The sequence below is a fragment of the Sphaeramia orbicularis genome, chromosome 4, assembly GCF_902148855.1.
Source record: "Sphaeramia orbicularis chromosome 4, fSphaOr1.1, whole genome shotgun sequence".
In the NCBI taxonomy this organism is placed as follows: Eukaryota; Metazoa; Chordata; class Actinopteri; order Kurtiformes; family Apogonidae; genus Sphaeramia; species Sphaeramia orbicularis.
Window position 1 is genome coordinate 10,966,976 of NC_043960.1, and position 16,725 is coordinate 10,983,700.

Genomic DNA, 16,725 nt, shown 5'->3' on the forward strand with positions numbered 1-16,725 from the left:
CATTGGCTGATGTTCTGTGACGCTGCGCTCTCATTGGCTGACATTCTGTGATGCTGCGTTCTGATTGGCTGGCGTTCTGTGACGGTGCGCTCTCACTGGCTGACGTTCTGTGACTCTGCGCTCTCATTGGCTGGCGTTCTGTGATGCTGCGCTCTGATTGGCTGACGTTCTGTGACGCTGCGCTCTCATTGGCTGATGTTCTGTGACGCTGCGCTCTGATTGGCTGACGTTCTGTGACGTTCTGCTCTCTTTGGCTGCTCAAAACAAATAAATGAATGAATGAAAAAAAGCCTGTCTTGTTTAAAATCATTGCTTCCTGGTGCTTTTTAAGGCTAAAAACTCAAAAAAGACTGTTCTAAGTAATTTGCAAATGCCCATGTTCCTGTGACTTTAATAAAAGAAGCTTCAAATCATTGCAACTTTCACTGAAATTTTTGGAAAAGCTGCCGCAAAATCAGGCATTTTAGGCTGCAACAATAAAAAAAAAAAAAAATCCCGCGAAATCCTGGAGGGACTGTATAATTTGTATTATTATGGACAGAGGCAGAAAAACCAGGTTGAGATTACTGCACAACGTGAGAATTTTATTTTCCTTGGTCAGGATATGTACAGTCAGTCCAGCTTGTATTTACAAGGCTGTAGCAACCTGTTTGTAAGGCTATTGTATTCCAAAATTGCTAATATCTCCAAAAATATTGGTCGTATCAACTTGCCATTTTCACTAGTCTCTTCCTTGACCAAAAATACATTTGTTTGCCAAACTGCAGCCATCAGCTCTTTCCGGATTTTGTGTGAATCCCCGGACACACACACGCACACAGAGGCCACTTGTCTTTTATAATATAGATACTGAACATCATCATGGAGTGTCTTCCTCTGGTGTCTCTGCCGTAACAGCTTGTGCCAGCGTACAATAACAGGCATTCAATAAAAGTAGTAGTCGAAGTAAAAGAAGCAAGAAAAAAGAAGAAAAACACTATCAACTGTAAAAGGGAGAAGTTTTAGAATCATCAGAGGGTCTCAATTACATCTCTTCTACATCATGGAAGTAATTTTAGCATCTTACCATCTCTCTGTGTTTTCCAGGTTATCTGTACATTGCCATAGAGTACGCTCCATATGGTAACCTCCTAGATTTTCTGAGGAAGAGTCGAGTATTGGAGACTGACCCTGCCTTTGCAAAAGAACACGGCACTGCCTCCACCCTGACCTCACAACAGCTGCTTCAGTTCGCTGTGGATGTGGCGACAGGGATGCATTACCTCAGCGACAAACAGGTAGATCAAAAATACTTCAGATATGGATGCTTCCATGCTTCGTTTGTGTAGGAGGTTGCATGCTTTGCTATGTTTATGAGACTTTTTGGTAATTGGCAGATTCAGTATCTTTAATTTTCTTCTCTCTTTTCTTTTGGTGCTAGTTCATCCACAGGGATTTGGCCGCTAGAAATGTTCTAGTAGGGGATAATCTCGTGGCGAAGATAGCAGACTTTGGCCTGTCTCGCGGCGAGGAAGTTTATGTGAAGAAGACAATGGTGAGTGGGGACGTCTGGCACAGTTACTTACTATTTTCAGAACTTTCAGGCCTTTGTTTTCAGTTTAGGCCAGTAGAGGTCACTTTGAGATTTGGTCTTGCATATACTGTATTTGTCTATGAATTCCTGCCACTGGTAACAACTGCAGCCACAAAAAAAAGTAGTACAAGTCTACTGTGAGATAGATGAATAAGACACAGAGACATGATTATACAGTGTGGAAGACATTCATTATAGTATGGTGGAATAAAGCTAGTAAGACTGTTTATTATATAGTTATTATTATATAACCACATTAGTTTTACTAAATGTTGGATGTTGAAGACTGTCCTTCGCATCTGCCAGTCCCTCCAGAAAAAAATAAAGTAAATAGGTGACAATAAAATATATTTAAATATAAAGGTAAAAATGTACAGTCACATCATTGTTGTCATTATTATAAATATTGAAAAGAAAACTTAAGCAGCAAAGCTTGCCAAAAATCGACTAGAGAAACAATTTGTGGAATCACCTGTAGGGGGCAGTCATTTATTTTTAAAGAATAAAGTCAGATATTATCACAGCTGCATTACATTGCTTAAATTTTTTGACACATACATACACACATTAGAGCCACTCACAATATGTTTATTGACCAACTGATGTGTCATCGCCTTAAGCAGAAGTTTTGACATGGTGACTGTGCTTTTGTTGGTTTTCAGGGGAGGCTGCCTGTGCGCTGGATGGCCATTGAGTCACTGAACTACAGTGTGTACACAACCAAGAGTGATGTGTAAGTTACACTATCATCTCAACTTTTCAACATAGTCTATGTCCTTATTTAACTTCTGGAATCTGACTTTAACGGATGGTTTTCTGTACAAAGTAAACTTTGAAGCATTATGTTCTTATTTACATTATACAGAGTAACAAGATTGGCAAATGATCCTACAAATTAAAAAAAAAAAAAAAAAAGTCTAAAGCAGCAGGTTGGTCGTGATTTGGTCTCAACCAGACAGAAACTTAAAACTTGAAAAGAAAAAATAAATACCAACACCCTTTAGATGTTTAATCTCCTTCAAGATTGTTGTTATCTTGATGTTCTAGTCAGAACTAATTTGGTCATAATCTAATATCTAAAAAAGTCGTTCCCCATAATGCATTTACTGAGTCTGACCTCACCTTTGGTCTTGGTTTAACAATATGTCCTATCATGCTGTGAACAAATTTCCCATCCCATTTTGAAATCGCATCTCCACCACCAGAGGCTGTCCCAACCACAAACACCTCACGAGGCACTTACTAGTATCCTTTAGAAATCTATACTACAATCTATCTAAACTGTGAACCAATTATGAACAATCCTCAATCAAAAACCCCTATAATTGCATAGCACACTGCATTGTGCCTTGTGTGCATTTAGACTGCACAGTAGCATTTGATGGAAATTAATGGCAGGACAAGACCCCCACTAAAACTCTTTCAGCTTGCAGTAAATGTCTGATAATCTACAGCACGAAGGCCCTGACCACAGAAAACAACAAATCATCCATGTGTCATTGGGGGTGTGATAAGAGTGTGTTTTGCAACAGATAGGCAGAGGAAGTCTTGGGTGCGATTTAGCATGCAGACTGAGACGTTGGACTGGGAAGTGGAGCCTATTTATACACAGTAAAGAACAAGCTTGAAGAGAGTACGACAGCTAACGGAAAAGGTCTGAAGTTAAGGATCCTTTAGGACCAGAAAGAGTTGTCAACAATAGTGAAACAGACGGAAGTAAAAGTGAGAGACAGTGTGAGAGTGTGACACAAAGCAGAATATGGTGATCAGACAAGAGATAAACAAATACAAAGGGACTGAGAGAAGCTGCAAAACAAAAACTTGTCTCTTTGTATGATCTACCACATAGCACAGAGATGTGAAACTAGTGGTATTTCTCTTGAATCAAGTTTCTGGCTGGTGAAAGGTGGTGGTTTCATGTTGTTGAAATGGAGGCTCTGATTCTACATACATGTGGAAAAATGATTACGTTATATGCATCTGTATGGTTTCACATCTTGTTTCTGTGCAAAAAAAAGAGGGAGATTTAAGTGTCTATGCAACAGCAGCAATTTTAAATGTACTGTGGTTACAGTTATCAGAATCTATATTATAAAAGAGAAGTGTGTGTGTGTGTGTGTGTGTGTGTGTGTGTGTGTGTGTGTCGGGCATCACGCAAAATCCAGAAAGAGCTGACTGCTGCAGTTTGGCATACTTATGTATTTTTGGTTAAGGAATAGACTAGCGAAAACAGCAAGTTGATAGGACCAATATTTTGGGAGATATTAGTAATTTTGGAATACAGTAGCCTTACAATCACGTTGCTATGCCCAGAGTCATAGAATCATCATTGAAGTGGGTTACATAAAAACAGATAAACAATAGCGCCACATTGCATGGTGTCAAATCTCATGTACAGAAACAGACATGCCAGCTGAGAGGTTATTCAACTGAAAATGACAGTGGAATTTACCAAGAAAGTAAAGGAATGAACTGTATCAGAGGATCTATAACCCATGGTTCCCAACAGGTCAATGCGGTAGTTACAGTAAAATGTTAGGGTGAAATGTTCATGCTTCGAATTATGATGCACTGCAAACAAATAAATGCTTATCTTCATGTTATTAAAAAAATCCTGTGTACATTAATTGGCTTTGTTTTTAATATTTCTGTCTTGTCTTTCCTTCAGGTGGTCATTTGGTGTTCTCCTCTGGGAAATTGTTAGCTTAGGTAAGGAGACTTGAGAGGCTTATATTTAATAGAATGTTACATAATGAGTCCAGACTTAGCCTAGACCAGATCTCCCAGGCTAACTACTAGCAGCACACTCAGCAAAAAGTTATGTCATACATAGCCTGGCCAAAAAAAGTCCCCACCTGGATTTACCTCCTGCAGATAGTTCAGATCCGTCCATTGGAAAACTACTGCAGTGATTAATATGTTTCAGCAACAACAAGTTCTGATGCATAAGTCGTTTCTCATCTCTTCAACAACCATCAGTTTGTAGACAGCATAAAAATTGGACTGTGTTTCAACGGAAAAAGGTCATGTGGTCTGATGAGTCCAGATTGACCCTGTTCCAGAGTGATGGGTGTATGGGGGTGAGCAGAGAGGTGGATATAGTGATTACCCATCATGCCTAGTGTCTACAAGCCTGTGTGGGCAGCGTTACGATCTGGGGTTGCTTCAGTTGGTCAGGTCTAGGTTTAGCAAAATTACATGTCCAAAAAATGATGGAAATCAATGTTGTTCCATCGCATGAGCTCATCAAAATGATTCTATATGCATATTTCAACCAAAGCTACAAAATATTAGTGTGAGACTTTCTTTTTTTTTGCCAGGCTGTATATGTACTTTACATAATGATTTTGGTAAATTCTACCTATTTTTGATCATCTACATTGTACTGTTTCTCCCTGTGTTTGGACTCATGGTCATAAGATGTTGACTCCCTCCACTACCATAAACATAACACACTCTCCTCTTCTCTTGTGCATCAGGTGGAACCCCATACTGTGGTATGACATGTGCTGAACTCTATGAAAAACTGCCTCAAGGATACAGGATGGAGAAACCCAAGAACTGTGACGATGAAGTGTATGTAGCTTTGTTATATTTTTGGTCTTTGCTATGTGTTTCTGTTTTCCTTCCATATTCAACCAAGTATTTGTGTTTGTGCAGCTATGAACTGATGCGACAGTGCTGGAGGGATCGGCCATATGAGAGACCCCCTTTCTCCCAAATCTCTGTCCAGCTCAACAGGATGCAGGAGGCCAGGAAGGTAATTCACCCCCATGACATTGTGATTTCATGCTCGCTGGGCTGACTCTATATTGAGTTAGACTGCAGTGGTGGACTTAAATGCACATTTGAGGGAGTTGAACTTTTCCATTTTATGGTACTCTGTACTTAAAAAAACAAATATTGTACTTTTGGCTGCAATACATTTGTCTGTTTTCAGATTAGTTTTTCATCACCGTCCGATACAGTAAAAACGATGTACTTCCAACTGTGTTCATTTTTCATCTTTAATCTTATGGATTAAGTGGTGCTTTATGGGTTGCAAAACCCATTTTGCTAGTTTAGATAAAAAAGCTCTTTCTAAAACCTTTTATCGGCTGAAACATGTGTTGTGCCAAAGCTGAAAACAGGCCTGTTTTTCTGAGCTCATTAAAAGTTGACTATTTGGAGATGTGGTTCTCACAGGACAACAATGCTACATAATGATGTTACAGAATAAGATGTCTTTCTTTAGATTAAACTATACAATAATTTATGTAATATTTCAACATTTCAGAGCTCTGACTTATAGCAATAAAAATGTAACATGCACATTAATACAGCAGTAATGTGCATCCAAAAGCAAAAACACTGATAGGGCTACATTTACTTTTTTTATTTAAAGTGCATTTTGCATATGGCGTTTTTACTATGAGGGAAAAAAATGAAATGGAAGGAAATGGAAAATCAGATATGTAAACATCACTACAAAGTGGTTGTGATTGTATGCCCAACATTTGTGCAAAATTTGGCACAACCATTCATAAAAATATGGCTTGCATTGTTTGAAGAAACATACAGAACTGTACAAAAGTCCAAGAGGCAACAAGGATATACAGGAAATATACACTGATTTAAAAACAAATTTCTCAGGAAAAAAAACACCTTTGACTAACCAAATTGTTTTGTGTGACTTCTTTTCCACTTGACATGTCTTTAACTCTGTTGTTTAATATGAGACAATCTGACATTTGCTTCAATAGTTTTCTAGTGTTTTATATCAAGTTTTGTCAAATTTTTCTTATTGTTTGAGCTACAATCACTCTAAATACTAACTTTAACCATGAAGTTCTGATTTCTGTGTTTTTTTAAATACTGTGCACATATTTTTCATATTTTCTTGTGTCTAAAGAAATGAGGCTGAGATACAAATACGTATGCTCATTACAAACCTGCAAATACATCAAAGGTGAAGGTGGTCTGAGACCTCTGAATAGTACTGTATATAAATCCATATATTTACTGAAGGGACTGAAATCTTTCATTCAAATCTTCCAGGCTTATGTGAACATGGCCCTCTTCGAGAACTTCACTTACGCTGGAATAGATGCCACAGCCGAGGAGGCCTGACTACCAGCCCCCCCAGACCCTAGAACGCCACGTAGCACCACAAGAAAGTCCCGAGGATGGTCGCCACGCTACTGCCACCCCCCTGTTTCTCATCGCCGAGACAGGAGGACCAGGCGCTTCACCAAAACCACCCAGCTATAGAGGAAGGACTGTGAAAGGACACTGTGTGGAAGTATAAGAGGCGTCACGAGATGTGGAGTATAGCTGGTCTACTAACCTTTCTGGGAAATATGACCCCTGTCACTGCAAACTAGTTCCAGGAAAAACACAACATTGTACTGCTGGTACAAGTTACAATGCTGGAATCTGTTTTGAAAGTTCAGGGGCGTGGCAAATGTGGAGCTATGTGACTTGGTGCATCACCACAGGGTCTGTGGGGAGTCAGCGCTGGACTTTTCCTTCTCTTTCATGCTCTAAATGGAGAAGGAAACCTTTTACATGGAGATGAAATGAAAACTGTGGACCACATCAGTCTTTCAAGCTGTTACTTTAAGATGGACAAAGATGAACAACAGTCATTGTAGCACTTAAAAGCAGCTTTACTTATGCCACTAGTTGCTTTTCCATTGGACATCTGCGCAAAACTTTACTGATATTAACTAAACGTCGAAAAAACAGAAGTGTGTAATGTTGATTTTTCCATTAAGTCACAAATGCGATGATTCGTTCATTATCGCAAGATGACATGAGAAGTCATTCCATAACCATGGTGACGAACAACTAGATAAATATCTGTTTTGAATCCTGAATGCTCGTTACCCCTCTCTCCTGTACTAAACTAAAAACTGATTCGGTTTCCCCGTGTGTCCACACATACTGTGTCATGTTTGTTTTAAATTCTTCTTCATTTGTTGTAACATCAATCAACATTTTTTTTTTTGTTCACGTCTCTAGTTGTGCAAAAAGGTCTTTCCATTGCAGTTTTGCACAATATACCAATTTTGCTATGCCCAAAAAACCACCTCTTACCAGCGCAAAAACTTTTCATAAAAAAAAAAAATAAAAAAAAAAAAAGTTTTGGCAAAATTGTTGTTTTCCATTAGGCAAATTTTCAATCGCAACTTATATTCAATTTGAGGGTCAATGGAAAAGCGACTGTGTTTTTTTGTTTGTATAACTTTGCCTATCACTGCCATGTGAATGTAACTACTACTGTATGTATGTGTTTTTGGGTTTGTTTGTAAGAAAACATAAATAGGCTACATTAAGGTTTCCTATTGTATTATACCCAGTTACAGATGGAAAACATGGTCATTGGTAGATGCATGCACTGCTCCATCATAAGAGTAGCTGTTCATAAGACTACCTATTACCACTATAGTGAATTACACACAATACTATGCAACCTATGAAATGTGTAGTAGAATAAACAGAGTATGAGAATGTACTACTCTTTTTTTTAATTAACTAGTTCCTTTTCCTCACCACAAGTACTTCAGTTCTGATTCCCTTTTAATTATAGTTTGCAACTTCTATAAGACCAGAGGTATTTTACTGGTAGTCAATGGTCATTCATTCATTTTCTGAACCTGCTTTATCCTCACTAGGGTCACGGGGGTCGCCTGGAGCCTATCCCAGCTACAAAGGGGCGAAGGTGGGGTACACCCTGGACAAGTCGCCAGTTCATCGCAGGGCTGTCAATGGTCATATTAAATTCAATGTTTTATCGCACCATTCCAGGTCCTCCCTTGGCCAAAGGTATTATGTTTTTGGTTTGTCTGTCTCACTGCTTGACCACTGGAAGGAATTTCTTCAAATTTGGCCCAGATGTATTATGTTTCTGGTTTGTTCACCCCATTCCTGTCAAAGCGATATATCAGGAATGTACAAATTTTCTCCTGAACTCGAACAATTTACAGTGTTGTGTTTAAAGGTAACTGTGACTTCCATAAAACACATTTTTGGACATAATTCAAGAATTTATGCACCAACACGACAGACTGCAGACCCTGTCAGACTGTATATCTTCTCTGGATAATATTTTTGAGCAACAAGAACTTGATTGTGTTGGCATCACGGGTGCGATTTTTTTTCCTCTTTTATCCTAGTTGTGAAAAAATCCTGTTAAAAACTGTACAGATCCAGATCCTGATTCAGGTAGAGGTAGGATTGCGCTATAGGCTAGGTTACAGGCATGGACAGACAGACATACATAGGACATACAGACTGAATTACTCTAAATAGGATCCAATGACATTTTATGATTAAAAGTTCAGACTCAGTGTGACCTTATAATGTCATGTATAAAATTTTTTATTTCATTATTTAAACCATACTTTTCTGTATTTTTCACTAGAAATAATTCATCGGAATCACATCAAATAGCTAGGCTACATTCAGACAGCAGGTCTTAATGCACAATTCAGATTTTTTGGTAAAATTTGATTTTTTTGTGTGTTTGTTCAAATTACACATTAATGCGACTTCGATCATTTTGAGTATGAACGGAATGTGGTCCTGAAGTGACCCGCATGCACAAAAGAGGTTCTGACATAAATGTGATCACACAGGCATGCACTGTGTTTACAGAAATAAATATGTTTTTCCTGCTGCTTCTGATCCTGGGATGCAGAATTGTAATGTTTGTTGCATTTCGATGACGTAAAGGTCAGATAAATGCGACCTGGCCGTTCAGACTGAAGTCGCATTGCAAAATATCAGTTACATACTGGATTTAGGACCACATATGAAAGTGGCCTGGGTTGGACTGTTTTTAACTGTCTTTAACAGATCGGATACAGGTCACATATGGGCAAAAAAATTGGATTTGGGCCACATTTGCCTGCAGTCTGAATGTAGCCATAGTGAAAACCTCTGTCTCACACAAATACATTGGATACCTTTTAGTAAATTCCCTCAGAGTCTTTACTACATAAGACTTTAGACAAATATAGATGTGAGCTGTAACCTGACTGGGTGGTGGAGGCATACACCCATGTAGCAATAACTCTAGTTTGTTGTTTTATTTTGGGTTTTTTTTACAGTGACAGTGTTGACCTAGGTCAGGCTTCCTGTTTCGTGTTTTTGTTTTCAGCCTCTTTAATAGAGAACTTGGTGGAAATGACACACTTAACCACAAGCTCCTCTACCAGGGACCACAAGTGTCCCTGGTGAGTTCAGGAACACTATCTGCTCCCGTCTGGACCAAGCTGATCTGTCACAGCGTTTCCTTCACAAGTAAACCACGGCCAAAGAATTGTCTATCAAACATCTCAGCCAGAAATGTTCCTGATCTCTCACACACACACAAAGAACACTAGCTGTACAACAACTCAAATGTATAATAAGAGGTTCAAGAGTCTCAAACAGGTTGCTCGGTTGCTGTAGATTTGATGATATTACAATGTGTGACCTCAGCACTCCAAATATACTGTCAGCAAAAGGAAACACATCAGAAACAAGACCGTTTTTATTCATCCTTCAGATTATCAGTTTTATTGACATGGTACTGAAAATTTTCCTCTTGACTCATAGATTTGTGATCTATGCTTGGTTTAATTTTTTCATTTTTGTTTGTAGGTAAGAATATGACCATCCATCAGGACACACAATAGACTTTTGTCATGAATTAAATTTGTAAGGCAAGTTACAACAGAAACTTGACAGGTGTGACTAGGTGCATCGGTTCCAGGTTTTAGGTTTCTGTATACTGGCTCCTTGATTTGGCTTTCTGGGACACTTTAATGGAACAGATCTGTCACTACCTCTGCCAAAGAGGATTTTTTTTTTTTTTTTTTGATAGATGGACATGTAGAAAATTAGGACATGGTTCTAGGAAGAGCCGGTTAGATTTTCGAGCAGATCTGCAATAAAATTGGCAACATCAACACTAACTAAACCAACTTAGCAGCATAACCAACTGAGAAAAACAAAGAAAACAGGGGTCATGATATGTTGTCTGTGATTTAATAATATTACATATTAATGGTTAAAAAAAAAAGTGTTGGTTGGTCGCTCTGCTCTCCGAGTACTCTGGAAAAATTTAGGACAGTACATTTCCATAGTGTGTAAACCGTCTAGCGTTTAGATGTTTGGGTAAATAGCCTTTTTTTTTTTAATTTTACAGTTTGGCCCTCCCAGGTCAAAGGTCATGGGCCAGAAAAAAATCCTAAATTCTAATCTGTTACCATGCAAAAAAACAAAAAAAACCCCATATATATATCCCCCAAAACTCACTTGATTGGATTGTTATGTACAGCCAATATACTGAAAGTCGTGGTCACAGTAGATGAAATATCACAGAACACAGATTTCCTTACAATTTTCCTAGATTTCATCAAACCATGTTGTGTGGATTTTGTCTGCCTTAGTGCAAGTTTAAATAGTCTTAATAAGTCTTAATAGTCTTACTAAGTCTAGATAACAGGTAAAAACAAAAATTTAAGTGAGCTTCTTTACTGTAAGGAGCGAAGAAATTTCTGAGCCCATAAATGTAAGTAATTAAAGCCGTAATGTAGGCCGGTGCCACACAGATGTAGTTGAATAGAAGTGTAAGTTCTCATCAAATCTTTGTAAATCAGAAGTCATACCCGGAGGCTTCTGAGTAATTTACATACAATTCACAGAAGAGCTTCATTAATCCCCAGATGGCACAAAAGCCTGACTGTGACGGCAGAGATCATATCAGTGTGTGGTCAATGTTGTTCTGCAGATAACAATGATTTCCTGTCATCGATGCACAATCTTAAGATAATTAGTTTCATTTTTGCTGCATGCTCAAATTGTTTTGAGCATGGGAACATCTTGTATCAAAAATATATACAGATTGAATCTGTTGTATCTCAAATGGTCTCATTGGATAAAACCATCTTGGTTGATGCAATACTAATTAAACGATTGCAAGCTATGTTTTTTCAGACACATATAAAACTTGTGCAGCCTTCAGTAATTAAAAACACTGGAGAGGTTAACATAAAATATAACAATATGAACAAGTTGTACACTCATTAGCCCTGTAGCATCTAATAATCTAAAGACGATAAAGGTCTCATATCATGAAAATGCACAATTATTGTGTTGAAGTTTACATAAACTCCACAAACAAACTCAAGACAAAATAAACCAATCAGAAAAGCCATATTTTACGATGTTGCAAGAGAGAACCAATCAAGAAAATAAATAAACAGAAGCTAAAAAATATGCTCTGCCCCCTCCTCTGCACTTTATTTTTTTGTAACTTGCTGCTGCCAACTGTGAAATTTCCCCATGGTGAGATGAAAAAGATTATATCTTATCTAATATTTTACTTCTTAACAAAAGAGCACTGAAAATACTCCGGAAAGTGCATTATTTGTTCTTCAGTGCATCAAAAGTACTACACCCACTCCAAACAATGCTGAGGGACTTTTGGAGACACGTTTCAACTCATATAGAGTGTACTGGATGTGCACAGTACAACTGGCATGATTTTGTTGTTGCTAATGGTGAACTGGATTTGTTTAATTGTGTATGAGAACATGTTCCCTTAGAACTGTTATAATATAAGGACATAAGTTGTAACATAAGAATAACTAGTTTTGCTAGTAATCATTTTGGAGAACAAAGACATAGTCCTTTTACGTGCGTTGGTGTTTTACCACTTATTTTTAGCTGGCTTTCAATCAGCTGAATAAGAATTATAACCTATGCATGTATATGTAAATGTATGTCCCTATATGTATTTCTATTGTGTAGTAGCTTTATGTCAAACTAAACATTTGGTGAAAAAAATAAAGTGACATAGAAGCACTAGGAAAACTGAGGGAAAATCATATCTACACACTTTGATTTGTCAAAACCATTGCAGAAGTTAATATTCATATATACATCTTGTGAATGTAACTATAAGTGGTACGATTTGAAACCTTTAACTGTATAACTGTAAAGTGTGACAGGTAGGTGCAGAACATCCAACTGTCATTTTCTATTATATTTCTTGTGTGATATATTGAGATATTTGGGGTTAGTGAAGGGGATTTGGAGACCATGATTGATCTGAACTGGACTGAGGGGATACTGGTGCTACTGCTTTAGGGGGTATGTGTGTTGTTGAAGACATCAACAGCTCTGTGTGACAGTGGTAGCTTTGGGACGGAAACTGTTTCAGTAATAAAGAAGGAGAGTGTTTGCCTGGTGGACGAGGAAGTGGCTGAGGTGGGTTCAGTGTTTGGCAATGTGGAGAGTTTTCAGGTGACTGATCTATAACTTTACATGGTTTTCTGGTGGGGGCAACCCCGGCACCTGTTGGGTAAGCTTGGTTTCTATACAAGTCACAGGGGTTTTCAATCAGCAGCAGAAAGAGGCCCTCTTAAAGGTCTTCTGAAAATGAATATTTATTTTTTCAAGGGTAACCCACTACTAAGAAACAGAAAAACAGGTTTTGTAGAGAAACCAATAAAACATTTTCAATGAAATTATTTAACAGGATGTATCAAATGTAAGGTTGGTACAGCAGGTGTTACTTTGTGAAGCCAATAGATAAAAATAATGAGCATGTGATGGAGAATAAGAGGAACAGGAGGCCTCTTCTCCTGGTTGTCATGCAGGGAGAGGCAGTGAGTGCAGGGCTGGTGAATTAGAATATTGGAGGTCATTACTCTCGACGGGGTATTAAGGCCAGCTACGTGATCAAGTTAGAAGTTAGACTCAGCGATGGAGAAGGGGACAAGGGACAACAGTAAAGTCAACTTGAATAACTTGGCAATCTCCCCTTCTGGTGCCGAAATACAGTGTTGAATAAAAGCTAGAAACTGTTCACATGATAAATAAAACAACATCTGTAGCTTTCACAGCTGTCACTGATGAAGAGGCATTAAAATTCGAAATTAAATTGTGTCATTAAACAGTTTTTTTTTTTTTTTAAACAACTAGATGAAACTATATAATTATTCTTTCCCTGCATGCATAAATAGATTCTAACAGCCTAATAAAGATACAGGAGTTGATCATTTTCATACAGTCTGGATGACTTATCTGAGACTACATGATCACTGTTAGGCTACGTTCAGACTGCAGACAAATGTGGCCCAAATCCGATTTTTTTGCCTATATGTGACCTGTATCTGATCTGTTAGACAGTTTGAACAGCACAAGTCCGATTTTTTCAAATCTAATCCAGGCCACTTTCATAAGTGGTCCTAAATCCGCTATATATCTGATATTTTGCAATGTGACATCAGTCTGAACAGCCAGATCGCCTTTATCCGACCTTTATGCCCTTGAAATGTGACAAATGTTACAATTCTGCATCCCAGCCGTGTCACTTCCCCTAAACACAGTGTGTGCCTGCATGGTCACGTATTACGTCAGATCCACTTTTGTGTACAGGGTGGGGAAGCAAAATTTACAATATTTTGAGGCAGGGATTAAAAGACAGTGTATGACCAATTAGTTTATTGAAAGTCATGAGAATTTATTTGCCACAAGAAAATTGACATAATAGAAAATGTTTTTATTCTATGTGTCCTCCTCCTTTCTCAATAACTGCCTTCACATGCTTCCTGAAACTTGCGCAAGTGTTCCTCAAATATTCAGGTGACAACTTCTCCCATTCTTCTTTAATAGTATCTTCCAGACTTTCTCGTAATAGTTTTGCTCATAGTCATTCTCTTCTTTACATTATAAACAGTCTTTATGGACACTCCAACTATTTTTGAAATCTCCTTTGGTGTGACGAGTGCATTCAGCAAATCACACACTCTGACGTTTGCTTTCCTGATTACTCATATGGGCAAAAGTTTCTGAAAAGGTATGGATAATAGTGTTAGGTATGATTATGACATCAATATATGTTTGGTTTCAAAACAATTGACTTAGTGCCTGCTGAGAAAAAACAACTATATGTTCATTGTAAATTTTGCTTCCCTACCCTGTATGCGGGTCACTTCAGGGTCACATTCACTTCAAACTCAAAACTGATAGATCACATTTAATGTGTAATATGAAGGAACACACACACAAAAAAAAAATCAGATTTCATCAAAAAATCCGAATTGTGCATTAAGACCTGCTATCTGAACGTAGCCTTAGTCTTCAATCTAAGTGACATTTGATAGCTCAAATACCTTTAAGAAATGTCAACTTTAACCTGTTTTCCAGGAAGATCACTGGTGATCATAATTTCCATTTTTCTCATGTTGTCATGTTGTAACAGAATTCACTGTTTATGCTCACTTCCAGAAATCTGTCTATGGCCACAGTTCACCATGCCATCCACAAATGCATGATAAAGGCTGATTACAGAAATAAGCTACAAGGGAACATGACCTAGAAACGTCACCATCCTCTCTAGGCCACAGCTCATTTAAACTGGACTGAAGCAAAGGTAATAATTCTGTGGTCAAATGATGATGAATGACACAGGATACTCTGGATTACAGAGAGACAGACCATAGAGAGTATTATCAGAGCTCTATTCAAATGCCTACATTTCCAAAGGTATAGGGGTACATTAGAGCCTATAAAATGGGCATATTGTACATGTCATCATCCCTGAAAGTGTCAGGAGCCCTGTTCAAGTTAACCTTGCCAGTTTTTATCTCCCTTCCTCTCATGCACCTTTCTTTTGTTCCACACAACTGCAGCTCATCATTATCATCTGGCTTTTTGAGCAGTTGCCTGAGTGTAACTGTTTATCAGATTATTTAGATTCATCTCACTTGCTGAACTCTGGACTCAGCTTGTTTTTTTTGCCTTTTTTGCTTGCAGTTTTCTGGCTCAGGTTGTTTTATTTTTATTTTTTATTTTTTTTCAGACTCTCTTTAATCCTTAGTTTGTGGCAGTGCTTTTTTGTGTTTTTTTCGTCTATGGACCAAATAACGCTTTATCAGGCAAGTGACTATTTTTGGTCATTTCCACACACATTAAAAGACAGTGACAGCACCAGTTACTGAGGACAGTGAGGCAACAATCTCAGGTCCAATGTGGTCTACAGGGTCTCCAAGGTCCACCTCTGCATGAACAGTGATTGTACCTGCTTTGTTAGGTACCATGAAGTAATGGTAATAATGTAAGGAAAGATGTTCAAAGGGATAATGTGTCAACTTATGTTCTAAAAGTGATGTTCTAAAATGCATGTTCCTTTCACCTTACACGTTTTTCTTGGATTTTATATATATACTTGTCGGATTTTATTTTTTTGCCACTTGCCGGTAAGGAACCAAATATGGTAACCTCATTGACCTTGATTTTCTATACATTTTTGAAAAATTTCACGAGTAATAAAGTCTTATCTCCTCCAATAACACCCTAATGTTGAAGTTTGGAATTTCAGACTATTTCTGTGCGTGCCTCATAAAGGGTTAAGTGATTGCTTACCTGTGTACTTGCCAGTTTTAGGTCTTTTATTTGAGCATTGAATGTTTGTCTGATGTGTGACTTCTCTGTGAGGCTTTTGCCTGATGTGTTACCTGCACACGAGCTGTTTGTTTTGGAAATCAGCTCCTGAAACCAGAGACTGTGCTTTTACTCAACTAAACTAAATATTATTGCGCAATGGATCCCTGACTGAGACAACTATACAGTGTATTGTAATAGTGCAAGAGCAGAAACGAAGGCGTTTATCACTGACTCATCATCTCTGAAATACAACACTGAACCTGAGTTTAGAAATGTTTTTCAAGTGAAAAGAGCAAGACTGAACAGTTCAAAAATTTGAGCTGAAATTCAAATAGGGTCATAGAATACATCCCGGTTTCTACATGAAGATTGAATGTTGAGGGCCAGATATACACCCATAGATCCATGATCAGTCCCACAAACCCAAATTTAATTTTTTCCTCCTTTAACAAGCGTTTATCTTAATCATGTTATTTTTTTAGATTAAAGAAATCCAAGTCCAGCCACATGATTGATCCTTTTATTACACTGGTCTATAATTTTTTAGAAATGATTTGCTTCAGAGATTAAATGTACTAAATGTTACGTATTTTAATAAGATTAATTGGAAAATAAATAACAAAAGTGCCGGTTTGCTGATGTTTTCAAGGTATATGATTAAGTGGTATTACACATATATATTGGTTGTACATTTATAGAGCAGTTTTATAAATCTTCCACTACATAGA

The 16,725-nt window shown here is 37.8% G+C and overlaps 1 protein-coding gene across 2 annotated transcripts in view; it reads left to right on the top strand.

The window, feature by feature from the left end:
- The window catches only part of tie1 (tyrosine kinase with immunoglobulin-like and EGF-like domains 1), a 32,066-nt gene extending 24,515 nt beyond the window's left edge, over positions 1-7,551 (top strand). For both annotated transcript variants that reach the window (XM_030132782.1, XM_030132783.1), the window contains 7 exons: positions 1,087-1,277; positions 1,421-1,534; positions 2,236-2,306; positions 4,242-4,282; positions 5,053-5,149; positions 5,234-5,333; positions 6,611-7,551. In XM_030132782.1, the coding sequence (XP_029988642.1) occupies positions 1,087-1,277; positions 1,421-1,534; positions 2,236-2,306; positions 4,242-4,282; positions 5,053-5,149; positions 5,234-5,333; positions 6,611-6,682 (686 nt within the window). In that variant the 3' untranslated portion in view covers positions 6,683-7,551. The remainder of the gene's footprint in view (positions 1-1,086; positions 1,278-1,420; positions 1,535-2,235; positions 2,307-4,241; positions 4,283-5,052; positions 5,150-5,233; positions 5,334-6,610) is intronic.
- The last annotated feature ends 9,174 nt before the right edge of the window (positions 7,552-16,725 follow it).